Below are 19198 nucleotides of genomic sequence, written 5' to 3'. Positions count from 1 at the left end.
GCTAGCCCAAGCTGGTACTGACGGGCAGCGCGTTACCAAGTCCTCCCACAGAGGTCCTGAAAAGCAACACAACAAAAATCCTCCAGAGGGCCCATCAGATGGCCCGTACGGCGCCCGCCATTCAACGGAGAAGCACATCACGGTTCACAACGCCCTCCCGATCAAATTTTCACCAGACCCATCGTCCCATCCTAAATAACCGCCGTCTCTGAATTTCACGCTCATACCAACCCTGTTGGTCCATTGGGCCAAAGTGAGAGACTGACAGCAACCATCTTTGCTGCAGCCTAGGCGCATGCATGCTTCAGATCTGGATCGGATGGCTGCCACCCACACCATGTGCCCCGTACCGAATTGTTCAGAGACGAACCAACAAAAATCGTGACACTTCGTCAGAGAATCAATCAGGTGCACGCACGCACGGCCACTTCTTCAGTTCAGACGACTAGCAGCTGCTAGTATTTTGAAACGGAGAGATGTTGTATGGTGTTGGTGTGCACTTCAATTCAATTCAATCGGGATCATTGATCTCTTCGTATATTTTCAATTGCTTCCTCCAATTCAATTGAATCAAGAATCAGACGGTGTGCACTGTTAAAACCCAAATCATAATATTCTTCTTGATCCCCATCCCCTATATAATACTTGCACTAAAACCACGATAAGTATTTTGAAACGGAGAGAGTATCATCATCGTGCTAATGGCAGTCTCGTCACAGTGGATACAATAAAACGGGAGTACATTATGATCTATATGATGTTCTATTTATATGCTGCTACGGCGTGTGCATCGATCGAACCGGGAGGTGCTAAAGTACTTCTTTGATAGCCTAATGATAATCCTAGAGCTCAGCGGCGATCTCGTGGACCCTTTCCGCGGGCATGGACTCCAGATCGAGGATCACGAGGCCGGAGGAGGAGTCATAGGAGAATTCCACCGGAGCTGAGCCCAGCGTGCATTTCCTCGGCCGGACCGACGAGTAGGCGCCCAGCCTCCCGCAGCCTCGCACCTCCATGCGCACCAGCCCGACCGCCTCGTCGCCGTCGCCGCCGGGGAGGATGTGGTAGCTGAGCCCTTCCACTGCCGCGCCGCCGTTGAACATGTCGACGAGGCCTACCGGCGCGAACCTCACCCCGGCCGCCAGATCCTGCAGTAGTTGCCAAAGACCATTCGATTAGCAGCTCATAGACACATAGCAGATAAGCATAGGATCGAACAGGTGGTGGGCATGGCGGGGAGGGACTGCCTGACCTTGATGGGCGACACGGTGAGCACGGCGTGCTCGAGGACCCTGAGGGAAACTGGCAGTGCGGCGCCGTCGGGGAGGACGACGAGCTCGCCGCCTTCGCCGTGGCGGTACACGGCGCAGTCGCCGTTCCACTCGCCGTCGGTCGCCGCCTCGGAGATGAGGTGCACGTCCCGCCCCCTGACGCCGCAGGTCAGCGGCGCCGCCCCCTCGCCGCCTGTCTCATCGTGGAAGACGTTCTTCTTCTCCGCGGAGCTCCAAGCGGCGCCCTGGCAGTTGTACACCCCGAGGACGCCGGTGAAGCGGTTCACGTTCCAGATCTTGAGCAGGGAGACCCCGTCGCGGGCCGGGTCGGCGAAGAGGCAGTCCCTGGTGGGCCGGCCCGGCAGCCGCGCCCGGAGCACGGTGCCGTCGGGGAGCACCATCTTCCTCAGCAGCGCGAAGTCGTGCTTCCCCGGCGCGTCGCTGACGTAGACGGGCCCGCCGCTGATGGCGCGCGCCGAGCCGTGGTACTCCCCGGCGGCGTGCAGCGAGTGGAACATGTCCCAGTCCGGCAGCATGAACTCCCCCAGGAACACGCTGTTGTACGCCACCGCCGCCACGTGGATCGTGTGCGATTCGGCCTCCCTCGGGAAGAAGTCGTCCGACGCCCTCACCAACGCCGTCTGCTTCGCGCAGTAGAGGGAGTCGGTGTTGTGGCTCATGCAGGCGATGATGCCGTTGCCGGGGAAGTGCTTGGCCACGGAGGCGTCGAGGGCGCGGTGGTACTTGGACGTGAGCCGGGCGCGGCCGCCGTGGCCGGCGCCGAGGGTCTCGAGGACGGACTGCACGTCGACCTTGACGCCGTCGACGCCGGCGGCGGCGAGGTACGCGTGGAGCTCGTCGTAGAACCGGTGCACGGCGTCCGGGTGCACGAGGCCGAGGCCCTGCAGCGTCAGCACGTCCGTCTTCATCCCGGGCTCGTTCTCCGCCACGCCAGGGGAGATCTCCGGGAACTGCATCGTGGACCGGTAGGCATCCATGGCGGGGACGCCGGGCCGCACGCCGCCCCAGTAGCCGGTGATGGCGTGCCACACGTACACGTACTTGAGCCCGTGCTTCTCCTTGGCCGCGCGGACAACCGTCTCGATCCCGCCGCCATGGACGCCGCTCTGGAACTTACCGTTCTCCTTGATGCCGGTGAGCCGGGCCAGCGTGCCCTTGGCGTCGTCGGTGGCCACGGACTGCCAGCCGTCGTCGATGATGACGAACTTGGGCGGGGCGCCGCCCGCGGCGAGGCTCCGGAGCCCGGCCTCGACGCCCTCCTGGGTCACCTCCTGGTAAAACGCGTCCCAGGTGCACCAACCGAAGTAGTCGACGATGGCGGGGATCTTCTTCTCGGCGCGCGTGCGGAAGGTCCCGAGGCGGGACCTGGCGGCGGCCACGGCGCCGGCGATGGCCGCGAACGGGTCGGACTTGGCGGCTCCCACGAAGAGCGCTCTCTCGAAGGACGCGGACCGCGTTCCGGCGTCGCCGCTCTCGACGCAGAGCTCGAGCTCGTCGCCCACGCCGCCCTGGAGGCTGGCCCTGAACGCGCCCTCCACGAGCGGGAGGAACACGACGTACGACGCTTCGTCTTCGTCGTCGCCGGCGGCGGCCTTGGACTCCACCAGCAGGAACTGCGTCTCGTGGGGGACGTCCCCGCCTTTGCTCCCCATCCTCTGCGCCATCCACCACATCTTGAACCGGAAGCACGCCATGAACCGCACGCCCCTGCATCCCCCGCCCAATCCGAAAATCAAGTCAATGCCGATCAATCGACACGAACCAATCGAAACCCAAAGATTCAATCGGGCGCGGACCTCATGGCGCCGAGGGAGACGACGTGGCGGGATGCCGGCCCGGCGAAGTGGGTGCCGAGGAAGACGCCGTCGACGGGGCCCCTCGCCGCCGCGGACGACGCCGCCACCGCGTCGGGGACGCCGGACAGCACCGTGCGCCCGTTGACCGACAGCACCCCGCCATCGAGCTTCACGGAGGACTCGATCGTCATCTCCTCTTCCCCCTCTCTCTTGCTCCGGGGCCTGCTCAACGGCTGCAGAGACGACGACCCCTTGGCCGCCGCAAGAGTCGTGAACGAACGCCTGCTCCCGCACCTGCACGTCGTTATTACAGCACGTAACAACAAGTTAACAACAAGAGTATTCGAGACTGAAGCAACATCAACGACGGCGGCAAGAACAGGAACACGGGAGGGTGATTAGTCGGATTGAAGGGTACGGACCGAGGAGGAAGATTGGGGATCAGGAGGCGAAGAGGCGACGGGGGGACTGATGCGGATACGAGGAGCGATGGGCGGGAAAGAGGGCGGGTATATATACGCGGGATCTGGGAGGAAGAAGAGGACGCGGACGCGGCGGCCCTGCTGCTGCTGCAGCGGGAGGTCAGGCTGCGCGCCATCACGGACATTGGCGGCCGGCTGTGTGTTAATCTGTTGTGTCGTGGATGGGAGATCCGGGTTTGGAGTTGGGTGAGTGGGTTGGTGACTTGACAGTGTGCATGTGAATACGTGATTAAGTTCCCGACCTACTCGTTGGTGCCACCTGGTTGAGCACTTGTTTTTTTCGAGCGACTGGGGGCATTTGTCGAAGACAAACTACTCCGTACTACACTACGTTTCATTTTTCCAAAGCGTTTTAAGGCCTCTCTCATGCTGCGTAAATTTACGAGCGCATTTTTTATTCGCAGGATCCTCTCAAAATGTAAAACACAAGATTTGAATTCTATATGATTCAGCTCATTGTGTATAGTAGAAACGAAATATTCAGAGAAAAAAAATTAGGACATCTCCAACGGTAGTTGATACTAATTTTTTTTTCTCTTCTTTTTTTATATGTTTCTTTCTTTTTTTTAATCATTTTTCTTTCTTGATGGATTCATATGGTATTCTCTTTTATTTCTTGGTACCCATGTAGTAGTGGTACTTATACAAGTAATCACTACTTATTTGTGATACTCATCTCTCTTCTACATTGGTCATTATTTTTTTGGTATCCGTGTAGTATCATTGTTGAAGATGCTCTTAGAGTGGATGAAATTTTTTCACATAAAATGTAGTGCAAAAATAAATTAAAAAGGAAAAACCCTTTGTATCTAAAAATAATTGTTTTAGCTGTTTTTTTGAAAAGGATGGTTTTACATGTTAAGATAAAATATTTTCAAAAAAAATCATTGTATCTAAAAATAATTGCTGTTTATAAATTTGTGAAAGATGTTTCGTGTTATTTCTGTGTAAGTGACCTAGTTGATTTTATTTAAAAAATCCTGTTAACTATATGTCATGTAAGAATGAGCGATGGCGTGGGCGGCTAAGGGCATCCTCAATGGAAAGGTACTAAAACTGGTACTAGGTGGGGAGAGAGAGAGTAGGTTTGTGGGAAGTAACAACTTCTCCAACAGTAGGTTACTATGGCTTGTTACTAAAATCTGAAACAATATTTAAATGATGCATGTGTGGCTTTCTTGTAAGGATCTAAAATGAAATCTATTTTTGTAGTCTATATGTATACCTATTGTACGTGCATATTGAAATGAGAACTAGTCCTATGATAATCTAGCAAAAAAAATTGAGCACACACATACACAAACAGAATAGACAATAAACAATTTATTTATCATGCGGATCACACAATTATTTGAGGATTCCATAGTAGCATACTCAAGAAAAAAATACATAATTATTCAAAGCCAAATTATTCTACCCACGCCTAAACTTTTGCCAGATATTCTCCACTAAATCTTTTTTGAGTTGGATGTGCGTCGACCGAGCTCGGGTGGTGGCATTTCTTCTAAGGACATCGAAAAATGCAGGGGTGACGCCAATGGTGACTTCAGGTGGGAAAACAACCGATGTACTGTCCATCTCATCCGAGTTCAAAGGAGCGTTGAACATGTCACCCTCGTCTTCAATTACCATATCGTGGAGAATGACACAAGCTCGCATGATTCGTGCAAGAGTTGCTCGTTCCCACTGGCGGGCTGGGCGTCACACAATAGAAAATCGATGTTGCAAGGCAGTAAATGCCCTCTCGACGTCCTTCCTTGCTCCTTCTTGGTGCCGTGCAAACATCTTATCCTTTTCCGTCTGTGGGAGACGGATTGTCTTCACAAATACAGCCCACTCCGGGTAAATCCCATCAACGAGGTAGTAGCCTGTATTGTACTCGTTCCTGTTGACATGGTACTGCACTCGGGGAGCATGTCCTCTCAACTCCTCGACGAACAAAGGTGACCGATTAAGCACATTGATATCATTACTTGAACCAGCAACACGAAAGAAGGCATGCCAGAACCAAAGATTTTGTGCAGCAACTGCCTCTAAAATAACTGTCAGGCCACCATGATCACCACGAGTAAATTGGCCATTCCATGCAACGGGACATTTTTCCCAGCGCCAATGCATGCAGTCGATACTTCCTAACATGCCAGGGAAACCACGACTCTCACCAACTTGTAGCAAACGCTTAAGATCTTCAGCCCTGGGACGTCGCATATACTCCTCACTAAACATATCAATCACACCTTGTGTAAACTCATTTAAGCAATCAGTTGAGGTACTTTCGCCAATCTTTAGGTATTCGTCCAGTTGGTCCGCCGGACTGCCATAAGCCAACATGCGAATGGCAGCCGTACACTTCTGCAATGGTGAGAGCCCTTCGCGATTAGTGCAGTCGCTCCTTTGAGTGAAGTATGGAGACCACTCGCTTAGGGCACTCACGATACGCAGAAAGAGAGGGCGTGTCATCCGAAATCTTCTTCTAAACTGCTTGTCGTTGTAGAGTGGGTTGTCGCAGAAGTAGTCAGCGACGAGACGTTGATGGCATTCTTCACGAGGCCTATCGATATACCTCCTTGGAGCACTTCGGCGACTAGACGTCCTAGCTTTCATGGTGGCCTTGAACTTGGCAGCGATTTGCCCAGCAAAACCATCAAAGATATTTTGCTCCGCAATGAAATCATCCATGGTATATAGTTCAGTTGGGTCTATTGTGTTGGTTTCATCGACATCGTCCGAGGGAGGAGACGAGTCTGACATTGTGTGGAGCAACAACAAGGGATTCTAGTTGTCAATGGGTAAAACTACAGTACAGATGATCTCAATATATAGGAGGGTATGAATGGGCTGGGAACACATGTGTTAGGAAAACTATGGCCAGAATTCATGCGTGAGTTGGGAATGCATGTGTTGGGAAAACTAAGTCCAGAATTCATGCATGTGTTGGGAAAAGACTAGTCACTGTGTGTTGGGAAATGGCTAGTCAACCATTCGAATACAGAAGCAGCATGTAATCTAGCAATCATGTAAGCACAAAATTGGTGCTACAAATCACACATCAAAACAGCTACATACTTTAGTCACAGAAGATAATCCATCCATGAATGTACACCCACATACTTCAGAACATTGGAAACACTTAATCTCCAACAACAGCAAAATAACTTCTATGTGCAAAATATAACCTCATCATGAGTTCTCTAACAACAGCAAAATATCTTCAGCTTACAAAATGTACTCTCCCCATGGTCCATGGATGCTAGCCTGACATAAATTTCCATCCGCCATCCTGCCATGGTATGAAATTGAGATAAATTTGGCAAGGAAATAAAATGGAAAGGAAAGGAAGATCCAGGCATAATTTGATTGATTCCAGGCATCAAGCTTATAACTTTAAATTGGAAGAAAGATACATCATACCTCAATTTTCTCCACCGAAAAGCTGCAAACTCATAAACTTCAATGCCTTCTTGCGCTCAGTCTTTTCATCTTCATCCAGCCCACTTGTGTCAGCCATCATGAGCTCTTTGTACGTATCAAGTATCTTGCGCTCCTTCTTGTCCTTTTCAGCCTGTTGTGCAAGCTTTGCCGCTTCAAGCTTCTCAGATGATATACGGAGCTGAAACTCTTTCATCCCTTCATGATCTTCTCTTGCTGCGGTTTGAGCTGCTATAAACTTGTCCAATTCATCTCGCATCTCATCTGCCATCTCTGGCATTTTGCGCTTTCCGTTGCGGTTGGCCTTGGCTGCTTTGCTACCTTCTGGACGCGGGATATCTTGAACAACATCTATAACAATTGAAGGCGGGCTCGAATTTTTATCTTTTTTCAGCCTCTCACAATATGTTAGCCACTTTGGTTCATTTTTAAGAACCTCCCACCAATGACATAATTTGAAAGGTTCTCCATAATCCGCCTCATACTTCAGAAGTGCATCAGCTATCACTTCCGGATCAGACCTGCCACTCACATATACACTCCTCACAGACTCATAACAGCCATGAAAGTTGTTAATTTTTGTGCTAACTCGGTGCCAACAAACCTTGAGTTGGCTTGCTTCTCTTCTGCGATTACTTGGAGTGTTTCTATTGTAGACATCGGCAACCTGTGACCAGTAATGATCATTTTTCTTGGAATTTCCATTGATTGGATCATTTGAGTTCAATATCCAAGCATTGACAAGTCTGACATGCTCTTGATGAGTCCATGCTAAACGCTTATCAGTGCGTGCAACTTCACCATTGTCATCAGCATCAAGGTTGATATGTTCTTTGGTTTGCTTGTGCGGAACAGAACTTGGAGTGCCTGAATCTGGCCCTGTCATTGACTGACTCCCTTGGAAAGCTGGTGGCGTGAATGGAGCATGGTGTCCAGGAATTCCAACAAAATGAATTTTTTTTGGAAGAAACTGTTGGGCCAACTGCGAATATTGCTGACTATGCAGATAATTTAAGAAACCACTGGGCGAACGAGGATCCATTCCCTTAGAGAAAGAAAAACAAGAAAACATTAGGCGCTAGAGAATTCACACAAGCCCTCCCAGCACAAGACAAATCAAAAGCTAAGAGGACAAGTGCATGTAACAACAAAAAATGATAATAGCCTGAATCCAGTAGAGCATACTTATACTAAGAATAAATCTGAGGTTGAATTCTAGCTTAGCATAAATCAAACTACAGTTTTTTTTTAGGATAACAACATCCAACAACACAAGCCAGGATTATAGTGTGTATATAGCAGAAAAAAGAAGCCATTTTCAGTCTATGATCCAGCATCAACACCTAAACAAGTACATCTTAAGTTGGAGTATCAAAGAACATTTGAGCAATTAGATTCAGGTATTCAACACAACAGGGATTTTTTTTCCCCAAACCTTACCCCTATGGAGACAAGTCGCTGTGTGCAGAAGACCAATCGGCAGAGCCAAATGCTCCAGTGGTGACTTGCGGAGGAGGATTCGGCGCGGCGGTGTACTGCGGAGAAGGGGACGGCGCGGGGGTGTACTGCGGCGCGACGGCCCCAAGGTGCTGCAGCGAAGGCGGCGCGACGGCCCCGGTGAACTGCAGCGGAGGACGCGGTGGGGCGCAGCCGGTGAACTGAAGAGGAGGAGGTGGGGCGGCGCAGCCGGTGGATGGTTGCGTAGGAGGTGGCCTAGCGGAGCCGGAGGGCTGCGCGGAGCATCGCCCGTGCTGCTTCCTCGTCCCCTCATGACTGCTCTTGCCGCGAGCCATGGTGATGGCGGCCGGCTAGGAATCGACTCCGGCGGCAGTTCGTCAGGAAGGTCGAAGACGGTGGGAGAAAATCGCGGGAAGAATTTGCGGGAAGGAAGCGGAATTTTTGGTCTGTGGAGGGAAATGGGGAGAGGATGAGACCGTGGAGAAGACCATGCGCAAAAAGATCCGGCTGTTTTGGTGGGTCCCATCTGAAGTAACGAGCAGGCCTCCAACGATTGTTTAGATCGGTACTAGAGCCTTGGTATGTGTGCTTGTACCGTTTCTGGCAGAAGTAACCGGTTCATCTGCTTTCGTTTGTTTTCCCTTGCCACATAACTCATTTGCTGATGTGTCATGCTATAATACCTGCTGAGCTGTATTGTTGGAGATGCCCTAAGAGACCTCGATAGGGTTGGGTCGAAGCTACTCCCTCCAATCGGGTTGAGAGAATAATTTTTGGTTCACGTGTTCCTCTATATTGGTCTCGTAGAGAGAGCACCAACTCAACTCAAGCGTGATGGAACATCGTAAGCAAGCCTAACATTGCATAAAACTAGACACGCGTACAAACTTCGTCTCGTGGTGGAGACAAATTGCATGATTTCGAGTAAGCATCTATTTACATGGATCCGCCGTCCGCGCAAACAATTCCGATCGATGCAGCGGAGAGGCATATCTTCAACGAGTGATGTATATTCCCCGAAACAAAAAACCGAGTGATATATATATGAACGTACATCTCGGCGGAGAAATCCGGTTCGGATAAAAGGACTGGCGTGCCACGTTGTCGTCCCCACCCGCTCATGGTCCATCGTTGGTCATCATGTGACAGGAACACATTTCGCCTGCCTGTGCGACCGATCTGGTGCCGAACTGCCGATCGATAAAGGAATTGGCGCCGTGCCATGCTGTCATCCCCATCCGCTGGTCATCAACAGACCAATCACGCGCACGGCCAAGGAAGTTATTATCTCCTGGAGGGCGAAGCTGCCACGGCGGATCCACGCCGACGGTCAAACTCCGGCCGTGAGTTCATTCCACACGCCCGATCGGGTCGTCGCGTTGGCATGAGTTGTCGCGCCAATCTCGCCAGCACGACGACGATGACGACCGCCAGGCTTGCTAGTTCCCTCGAGGAGAAAAGACAGGACAACAAAGCACTCTTCCTCTTGTCTCGATTTAAAAAATGGCAAAAAGGGAGAGATGTATTTTGACATTTTGGCTTTGCCGAGTGCAATACGCGTCATGGACTCGACACATAGCAGCACACGCGGGTGTGCTCAGGCCTGCCCGAAAGCTACGCGTACGGTATTATTCCCGTGATCCCATCGCGCAGTAATAAACAACTAGCACTAAAAAAATCTACGCCCGGCGGGAGCCAAAAGTTCCTGAACAAAAACAAAGGGATTTGTCCCCATCAGAGAACTCGATCAGAAGCAACAAACTAACGAACGAGACCACCTTTGATCGCGACCCTGCGGTTTGTTTCCGCACACGTTACGGCCGGGAAAACATGATCACCGCTGCTGACCTGGTAGCCTCGAACTAATCGGTCCAGATTCCAGAATAGATAATTAGATAGGCAGACGTGTGGCCCGAGATCTCTCTCTGTCACCTCAAGTTGGATTCTACGTATGCGTGCAGCTGCCCCTGTAGGAACTGGGAAGACGGCATATGCTGAAGAGAGAGCTTGCATGCCGTTACCGGTAGCTCTCTCCGATGGCGACTTCCGCTATGCCAGCTCTATCTGAGACAAATCATGCAATTTAGGATTCATCGATGGAGATGATCGATGCAGCGGGGGGAAATGGCATCATATTTTTTTTCCTTGACAAAGAAAGAATTCAATTTTTTTCGGTCACGACAAAATGGTATGGAGTAGCAAAAAACTAAAAATCCGCTTCCGCTGCTGCCCTGGCGTAATCCTGGGTAGTCGCGTTCGGATCTCTCTCTCCCCCAAAATCTCTCTTGCGCGCGCAAAGCCGTAGATTCCGCTTTCGCGCCAAAAAAGGAGAAACCCTAGTCGTCAGGCTTCGCGTCTCCGCCGCCATCCCCATGCCGCCGCCGGTTCCGCCTCCGCCGTCCGTGGAGCGGCAGGTGGCGGAGATCGCGGCCGAGCCCGACCGCGCCACCGCGTACGCGCGCCTCCTCCACCTGCAGCGCGCGTGCGCCGACGACCCCTCCGCCGCCGCCGACCTCGCCGCGGCCTCACCCTCCGCACTCCTCCCGCTCCTCCTCCGCGACGCCGCTGACCATGACGAGGCCGTCGCTGCCTCCGCCCTCAAGTGCCTTGGCTTCGCGCTCTACCACCCCGTCCTCGTTTCCACGATCCCAGGTAACGGTAGTACTGCTTCCTGATAAAACCGCGTCTCGACAGTTAAATGTGCGGTTTCGTTAAATGTGCCGAGTTAGGGTTGGTGAAGAAATCAAGGTGGATTTTAGGCGCCCTGGTGCATTATCAGGTTGATAGATTGGCCTTATTACAAGAATTGGCAATTTCCATTCCCTGTTAGCCTGTTAGGTATTCTGAGTACATTCGTCAGAAGTTAAAGCTGATAAACTTGTATTTTCATGGTTCATGCCTGTCTACCATTAAAGAGCCTTGCTGTCTTCCTTTTTTTTTAAATCACTATTTATCTCCACCCCTACCACCTGTACATTGTCCTCTGAACCTATTCAGTGCCCTTGGTTTCTCACACTCCCTTGAATCTTGAAACCGTTTGGCACCGCAACACCGCCGTCTTTGATAACGTGCAGCCCAACACCACCGTCCTGCTCGACACAATTCGAACCGAAGTGCGGTCGTTGACGGGGGCAGGAGATCTCGCGGCACTATTTCCAGCGGTGCCTAGCGCTTAGGGAGTCTCGTTGTTCCTTGTTACTTTGGTTGCAGACCCTTCTGTGGCCTTGTACATAACCTTCTTTCTATCAACGCCCTTTTGTGTTTTCTAGAAAAGAAATATATTGAATTTTTTTTTGGTTTGAAGGAACATTTATAATGTCGTTCTTATCCTGCAGGACAGATGGCTCAGTTGGTATTGACTACTTTGGTTCAGCTGATCATGACTACTAGGATGAAGGTTGCTTGTGCTCATCCTTATTCTGTTTCAGGTGTTTTTATTGTTCACTGTTAGTGTGGAGAATTTGTATGTTCTGTCGGTAATTTGGTTCCTATTTCTCTTCTGAATTTGTTATTACAGGCTATCTGTAATCTTGGGGTCTGGTGCATTTCTATTCAACAATTGGATCCTTTGATTATAGAGGATAGAGCAACTCCCTTGCTGACTGCTATTGTTTATGCCATTGACAATCCATTTGGTTCTTTGTCCACGACATTCGAGGCTGCTCAGGTTAGTCAGCCCACTTAAGTTGCATCGTCTATCTTTGTTTAGTGAATGCAGCAATCAATCCTGGAGTATGATTGTTGTACTATCAAAGTTGTTCAAGGAAAAATATAGCATACTATAGCAACATAACAAGTCACGTGGATGATTTGTTTGCAGCATAATGTAGTGTTAATGCCAAATAGTTGACATCTTTCCAATTGGTAGAAGTTTACCTCAACCTCTTGAAAAGGCATATAAATTGTAAGTTTGTAGCATTTGTATAAACTTTCCCTCATGGACACAAGAGTTAAGACTTCTAGTGCTAAGCTACTAATTAATAGATGCTCTCTCTCTAGTGAAATTTCAGGTGTATTTATTTACTTATAATTGCAGTGGCAACACTATTGTGTAAGAAACATTTTGATTACTAAAGATCTCCATCATTATTAGAGTTTATTACTCTTTCGTCTCCCACTTTCATTAGAGGAAAAACAGAGGACTTACAGATTATCTCGTTAGATTTTTCCATGCCTTATTAGCTTATTCCGATGTCATGTCACACAAACTATACAAACATACAAGTTGGAGGAATTTACCTTTTCATGTGACACTTTTGGCCAGAGCATGAAGCATGTACTTGATTCTGGCTCCTTTTGTGGTTTTATTACTAATATTGCGTTTACTGAAGGCTACCATGAAACTTGCTAGTCAAATTCCAAAAGGGATGTGGGATCTGTCAAGCATATGGGTTCCGACAATATACCGAAGACTCTTAAGTGCTGATAAGACGGAAAGGGACATGGCTGAAAGATGCCTTGTTAAAGTGTCATCTGTTGTTTTACCTCCTCACTCTCTTCTTTGTAAGGTAATTGAAAAATGACTCCTATGGTGACTTGGGAATAACTGCTTCTGGTTAGTGATCTATGCCTTTTCTTGTTGCCACACTACAGTACGAATATTGTGTCTTGGTAACTACACGGGAGGTATCACAAACCTAATTGCTACCAAGCACTTACCCTTTAAACTGTTGCAAATATTTTAAACTGAGTTGGCACTGAATAATAATATGCCTTGGAAGCTTCATAGGGAAAATAAAAGCCAGCATTTGCATATCTGTGTAGCACTTGAATGGCCTGCAATTTATTTATTCTGCAATGATTATCGAAGCCATTTAAGAAAGCAAATTGAAAGTTACTAACAGATTAATTTAGGCTAATCTTCTATATCTAAGTAGGAGAACCTCACTACTTGATTTCTCTCAACATGCACGCATGTCACATCATTAATTTGTTCACACCTATTTAGTGGAAAACTCATATTTTTTGCACATGCTATCCCCACTAAGTGAAGAATATACAATTTCATTATGTTTTCAATTTTGGATACTCTTTCGGTGCTACTCAATTTCACTCACATATGTTAACTAAAAATTTCCGTAACAACGTGCGGGACATCATCTAGCTTATTGATGGCACGGTGCAATCATGCTTCTCTTTTACATTAATGCTTGTGTGTCATTTAGCATGTACGCACATCATTTTTGTGATTCCTAGATTTGTTTCATTAAATGATTTGCCATTGTGTTATTGACCAACCTCTTAGTTTACCATTTAACTTTCTGGTGTAATAAAATTTCTTATCCTCTATGTAACATTTTCTCAATCGAGTTTTACTGCATGCTGTGCAGGAAGTAGCTTCAGACCTTGAGCAAAATCTACTCTCTTGTATGATTAATATGCTTGATGACCATTCAAAGAAAATTCAAGCAGTGAAGTCATGGGGATGGTTCATATCCTTACTTGGCGCAAGTGTAGTGAGCACTAAATCTCTGCTTAACAAAATCCTTAAAGTTCCTGAGCAATTGTTCACTGATCCCGATCCACAAGTTCAGATTGCCACAATGGTCAGTCAAACTGTTTCTTAAAGTACAACTGCTTTCTAGTACGAAAAAATTTATTTGACTATAATATGATAATCTTTTCAGAACAGGTTGCCTGGAGAAATTTGGTGGATGCATTTTTTGTGCCACAGGCTTCAGAAAATATGGTTCAAGGGACAGTAATTTCTCCTATTGAACCCAGGGCACATGCAAGTTCGTGGCTGAAAAGGATAAGGTTAATTATGATGCCTCTATGTGGAGTTCTGTCAAGAAGTCATAATATTGCTTTAAGTTTCTCCTGCTTGAGCACATGGCACTACCTTCTGTATAAACTTGGTGATTTGATTAACCATTTATCCATACTGGAGGCTGCTTTTGGGCCAGTACTGAAGATAATTTTCTCCATTGGACTTGATAACCAGAACAAGACACTCTGGTCATTTTGCATCAATCTGTTTCATGATTTTATTTCAGTAAGAGTTAGGCATATGTCCTCACCTCAAGGGTATTTGTGTGTTCCACCCAATCAGAATTTGCTACCCCAAACTTGTATGCATCTCAAGGCCTTGTTGGATGTTCATCACATCGAATGGTTACCATGGGATATTGCTACCTTTGATTTTCAGTTGGAGATCCTTGGCTCAATTGTGAATCCAGAACTACTGCAGAATATGACTGTGGAAGTGACAGCTACAATCATGGACTCTGCTACACAAATTTTCACGTTGCTTCTACAGGGAGTCCGAGTTGAGTGTGAATCAAAGGTTGCTCATGACAATGCCAAGATATGCATTACTAAAGTATGCAAGTTTGTAAAGAAGGTGTTTCTGGATCTTCTGGGGAAGCAAAAGAGTAACGGTTCTGCAGTGTTAGTGCAATTTGGTCTTCAGTTTGTGAAATGTTGTGTAGACGAACTGGGTCATTCTCTGTTGGCTTCTGGAAAGTATGAACTATGCTTAGACATCGAACACATAAAAGAGATGCAATATGCAGAATGCAGCCCAAAGTTATTTTATCCAATGGTCAGGCCACTTTCTTACATGGAGATGGTTTCTCCAGTAGTTTACTTGACTGCACTATCTGTGTCAATTGTAGCTCAGTTTACTGGAGAGTTGTCAGATGGACATGCCGAGCAATTGGCTTTAATTTTCAGTTCATCAGATTTCTCGGAGAATTTTCGTGCTGCTGTTGCTTTTCTGTATATGCAGATCATGCGTCCGGTAGATAGTCGGCTAAGAATTAAGTGGTTGATGGTGTGGAACAAAGTTGCAAAGCGCTTGAATGAGCAAATTATCTTTTACCTGAAACTTAGTTGTGGTGCAAGTGGCGATGATGTACTCTATCAGTTTCTCTGTTATCCTTTTTTGGCTCTCCTATCCCCTGGTAGGATGTCAACTCTTCGGAATGCTGGAAACAGTTCTGAGGAATGCCTTCCTGTGACACAAGACTTAGAGGTGGAACTGGTTATTGAGGTTTATAGATCCCTGTGCACACCCAATAATGGTTCAGATGCTGCTTACATGGCTTTCCTAGAGCACTTGTTTGAATATTTAGTCAGCATGATTGATGAAAACATGTCTGTGGTCCAAGCCAATCTGGAGTATTGCTCTGAGAAGTTTAAAAACATCACTATCCTTTCTGTTCTTGCTAAACTAGTTATTGAACTACTAGTGAATGCCCGAATTTTGAACTATGCTAGCCAAGGGTCAAAAGTAACAAGTGAGGAGTCCGCTGAAGGCACAAGATCTAACCTTTTATTGAGTTACTTGAAGCTTGCTAACAGGTGTGAATTACATTTCTGGAGGAAACAGATCTAGTTTATCCTGTCTGTAATAAAAACATGGCAAGCGTGCCAATGATTTCAAGCTATCTCAGTAATCTATAACCATTTCATCATACATGCAGGTTTATGCGGCTGTCAGGTCTTGCTTTGAAAGCAAATCCAGCTTCACAACACCAAGTCACAAGCAGGCAAGTAACCGGTTTTACAAATATCACAATCTTGCGGATTAATTTCAATAGCAGCAAGCTGCTCTTAGTTCTGTTGACATCTCTGACTTTGGTTATGCTTCAGGTTTTTTTCATCTTTATCTACTTTCGTTGGGCATCTTATATGGGCGAAAGACATTCTTTTACTCTTTGAGGTTTGTGCCTCTTTCCAATTTTCTCAGGGGCGACTTCATACTTTGGGCCAAGTGCTAACTGCATTATAAACATGACCTCATCCTTGCAGATTATCGGGGATCAATTTACTGAATGGCTCACTTTATCTAGCACATTGTACTGTGTAATGCAACGAGGAGAAACCATTGATCAGCTTGAGAAACTCTGGCTAAACATTATCAGGTGCCTGACGACAAGCGGGCTGATCAGTGACTGCTCCTTTCTTCAGAAGCATCAACCGCTTCTCCAAGCGGCGGCTAACCATCCAAACAAACCCATTTCAGCTGCAGCCATGGCAATCCAGAGGGAATCAGGATCTGGCAGCGCAAGCGCTGGATGCAGTGCAGTGTCCACTATGGACAGGCTGTCTCAGGAGAAGTCAAATAAGGATCTTAACCGCAACATCGAAGCCGACAGGGTCTTTGTGCTTGAGGAACTCAATGCTTCAAGGATGTTTGCGTCGCCGATGTTGTCGGATAGAGGAAACGCAGCTGACGGCGCCAAGAGGAATGGTGAATTGCTCAGGATCTCTGCCGGTTTGGGGAGGAAGAGGCTGAAGATCACGAAGTATTCAGGCAAGGCAAAGGGACTTAGCAAAGCTACCGGTTCTTCCTCGCCGCACTGGGTGGAAACTCAAATGTGCAGGAAACCAGAACTGATACTAGAATTGCTCAAGAGTAAGAGATAGTTGCTTGAACTCATCGCCATGTAGATGCTCTTGTAAGAGACCTTGATGCAGCGAGAAATGGCTGGCTGTACCAAATTACTCCCTCTGTTTTGCTGAGATGCGCCTAAAACTGATGATTATTTGGTGGAGAGCATGGCACATGAGGAATGCCATCATTTTTGAAAACGGAAGATGCAGAATTGGCGACTTGATCAACAAAACTGGGCCTCCTATACCTCTGTCAGATGTGGAAGGCAAGTTAATTGCCGAAGGAAGCCATAGCCCTCAACAGTAGACACCAACAAAGAAAAGATAGGAACCGCCGGATGCCAATTAATCAGGGTTTTTTCCGTCTTCCTCGTTTTTATTTTGTTGATGCCAGTTTCATCCATGTCACTGGCGCTGCTGCCTGGGGAGCGCGTGATTCAAAGGGTGCCGTTCTTCTCACAGTGTGGGGTGTGATCGTTACCTGCCCGGGTGCTGATCATGCTGAAGCTATTGCCGTTTGAGAAGGAACCAAGCGGGTGACAGATCATTTTGATGCTAAGCTACTCATACAGACTGACGGCTTGCCAGTTTTTCAAGCCTGGGAGAGGAAACCACCAGATCGCTCTCATATCAGCACAAACATCCGCGACCTGCAGGTGATCGTTCATGACCGACCCAAGTACAACGTCGTTGAAGTCGATAGGGAGGCAAACAAAGCTGCTCATGGGATAGCTTGTTGGGGGTAGAGAGGAGCTGTGCAGTGGTGTTATGATGGGAACATGACCAGAGTTACTGCTAGAACTTGCTCATCTTGATACAAAAGTATATTTTTTTGGTCTTTTAATTGGCATCGAAGTTTAGAAATGGTCCTCGAACTCGAAATCATATACTCCAGTTAAAAAACCTGGATACTTTTGGTCCCTGTTCTTGATTTGAACGGCTTTGACTCCATGTTGTGTGGTTTTCTTAAAAAAAAATCCGTCAGATGCCACAATGGCGGCATGTTTTCCCTCCGAACTCAAAATCATATATATTTGGTTCCTCCGCATCGTCGAGCTTTGAGGAAAAATGATCTTGGGTTTGGGGTATCTTATTATTTGGAGTAAATATCACAGAACCTCTTAACTTAGGAAGAACCGTATCACAGAATTCCACCTTTTGGTTTTCTTATCACTTAAACTCGATAATTGGGCAAAAGTGTATTACATAACCCGTAATCACGTTGTCAACGACGGTAACACGGAAACTGACTCCGGGCTCCACCTGTCGGTCTCTGTTACTTGGATTGGCTTAACCGGTCGGTTTTTGATGCCGGTTCGGTCCTCTGCTCATTCCTTCCGTCGTCTTCCTGCGCCGCGGGGACTTTGTCGGTGAGCGCCTCCAGGATCAGAACCCCGAAGCCGTACACGTCGGCCTCCTGCGACAGCCGCGGCGGCCCGGTACGCTGCTCCGGAGTGGTGTAGCCCTCGAGGCGGGCCACGGCGTGGGCCGGGCTGAGGAGCAGGGCCAGCCCAAAGTCGGCGACCATGGCGCATACTCCGCCGCGTTCGTCGTCCAGCAGCAGCACGTTGGTGGACTTGACGTTGCCGTGCGGGATGGCGGCGCCGCGGTACTCGCCATGGATGCAAGCCAGCCCGCGCGCTGCGCCCAAAAGCAGCCTGACCCGGCTCGCCTAGCCCAGCGGCGCCGGTGCCGGGGAAGAAGAAGATGGGTGGAGGCGGCGGTGGAGGCTGGATCCGGGGAAGTAGTCGTAGACGAGGAGCTTCTCCTGCTGGGCGTAGTAGAAGGCGCGGAGCGGGACGAGGTTTGGGTGGCGGAGCCGGCCGATGAGATCCATGTACCGACGGAACTTGTCGCGGCCGCACGGGTTCGCGTCCCGGAGACGCTTCACGGCCACCATTCGCCCGTCGGGGAGCGCCACTCTGTACACTGTGCCCAGGCTGCCGCGGCCCACCATCTCCGCCGACGCCCGGAGAAGCTCGTCTAGCTCAAACTTGCACTTCTTGGAATTGGATGTCGTCCTTCTGTGGACGCCTGGAGAACAGAGGGGAAGAGCGCCGTCCCGAGCGAGCCACTTATGACACTCCCGTGTCCCGACCAGCCCGAAACGGCCTAAAAAACCGACAGGTTAAGCCAGTCCAAGTAACAGAGACCGACATGTGGGGTCCGGAGTCAGTTTCCGTGTTAGCATCGTTGACAGCATGATTACAGGTTATGTGATACACTTTTGCCCAATTATCGAATTTAAGTGATAAAAAAACGTTTATACGGTTCGTCCTAAACTAGAGGTTCTGTGATATTTACTCTATTATTTGCTTGGAAGAGAATTTGACGACCTGAATTCATCGCCAATGACAATGAGGCCAAGTCAGCCAATGCAACACACCGTAAAAATATGGCC

General features: G+C 48.5%; 4 protein-coding genes across 7 annotated transcripts; 1 reads left to right on the top strand and 3 right to left on the bottom strand.

Moving 5' to 3' along the window:
* Window positions 1-594: 594 nt before the first annotated feature.
* On the bottom strand, window positions 595-3795 carry LOC100839679 (probable galactinol--sucrose galactosyltransferase 6). Its single transcript, XM_003564191.4, has 4 exons — window positions 3511-3795; window positions 3089-3382; window positions 1253-2999; window positions 595-1148 (listed from the first exon to the last, which is right to left on the bottom strand). The coding sequence occupies exons 1-4, from the start codon at window positions 3693-3695 to the stop codon at window positions 843-845; spliced, it is 2532 nt and encodes an 843-aa protein (XP_003564239.4). The 5' UTR covers window positions 3696-3795; the 3' UTR covers window positions 595-842.
* Window positions 3796-5107: 1312 nt separating this feature from the next.
* LOC104581331 (glutathione S-transferase T3) lies at window positions 5108-10038 on the bottom strand. Of its 2 annotated transcripts, XM_010229672.3 has the most exons (3): window positions 8440-10038; window positions 6982-8044; window positions 5108-6850 (listed from the first exon to the last, which is right to left on the bottom strand). In XM_010229672.3, exon 3 carries the CDS (start codon window positions 6319-6321, stop codon window positions 5272-5274), a length of 1050 nt encoding a protein of 349 aa, XP_010227974.2. In that variant the 5' UTR covers window positions 6322-6850; window positions 6982-8044; window positions 8440-10038; the 3' UTR covers window positions 5108-5271. The 2 variants fall into 2 exon arrangements, with proteins under 2 accessions (XP_010227974.2, XP_024316969.1); XM_024461201.1 differs by lacking the exon at window positions 8440-10038 and having other exon boundaries at window positions 6434-6850; window positions 6982-8045.
* Window positions 10039-10715: 677 nt separating this feature from the next.
* Window positions 10716-17734, top strand: LOC100838247. Of its 3 annotated transcripts, none has more exons than XM_010229671.3 (9): window positions 10716-11109; window positions 11793-11854; window positions 11975-12124; window positions 12789-12965; window positions 13788-14003; window positions 14090-15762; window positions 15885-15950; window positions 16054-16123; window positions 16213-17734. In XM_010229671.3, exons 1-9 carry the CDS (start codon window positions 10830-10832, stop codon window positions 16828-16830), a joined length of 3312 nt encoding a protein of 1103 aa, XP_010227973.1. In that variant the 5' UTR covers window positions 10716-10829; the 3' UTR covers window positions 16831-17734. The 3 variants fall into 3 exon arrangements, with proteins under 3 accessions (XP_010227973.1, XP_024313165.1, XP_014752777.1); XM_024457397.1 differs by having other exon boundaries at window positions 10933-11109; window positions 11798-11854; XM_014897291.2 differs by lacking the exon at window positions 10716-11109 and having other exon boundaries at window positions 11793-11885.
* A 339-nt stretch (window positions 17735-18073) lies between these two features.
* Window positions 18074-18754, bottom strand: LOC106865675 (leucine-rich repeat receptor-like protein kinase PXC1). Its single transcript, XM_014896266.1, has 2 exons — window positions 18529-18754; window positions 18074-18438 (listed from the first exon to the last, which is right to left on the bottom strand). Exons 1-2 carry the CDS (start codon window positions 18752-18754, stop codon window positions 18074-18076), a joined length of 591 nt encoding a protein of 196 aa, XP_014751752.1.
* Between the last annotated feature and the right edge of the window lie 444 nt (window positions 18755-19198).

The sequence above is a fragment of the Brachypodium distachyon genome, chromosome 1 (assembly GCF_000005505.3).
Source record: "Brachypodium distachyon strain Bd21 chromosome 1, Brachypodium_distachyon_v3.0, whole genome shotgun sequence".
Taxonomy (NCBI): domain Eukaryota; kingdom Viridiplantae; phylum Streptophyta; class Magnoliopsida; order Poales; family Poaceae; genus Brachypodium; species Brachypodium distachyon.
The sequence above is the reverse complement of the archived record's forward strand: the minus strand, read 5'-3'. Positions and strand labels throughout refer to the sequence as shown.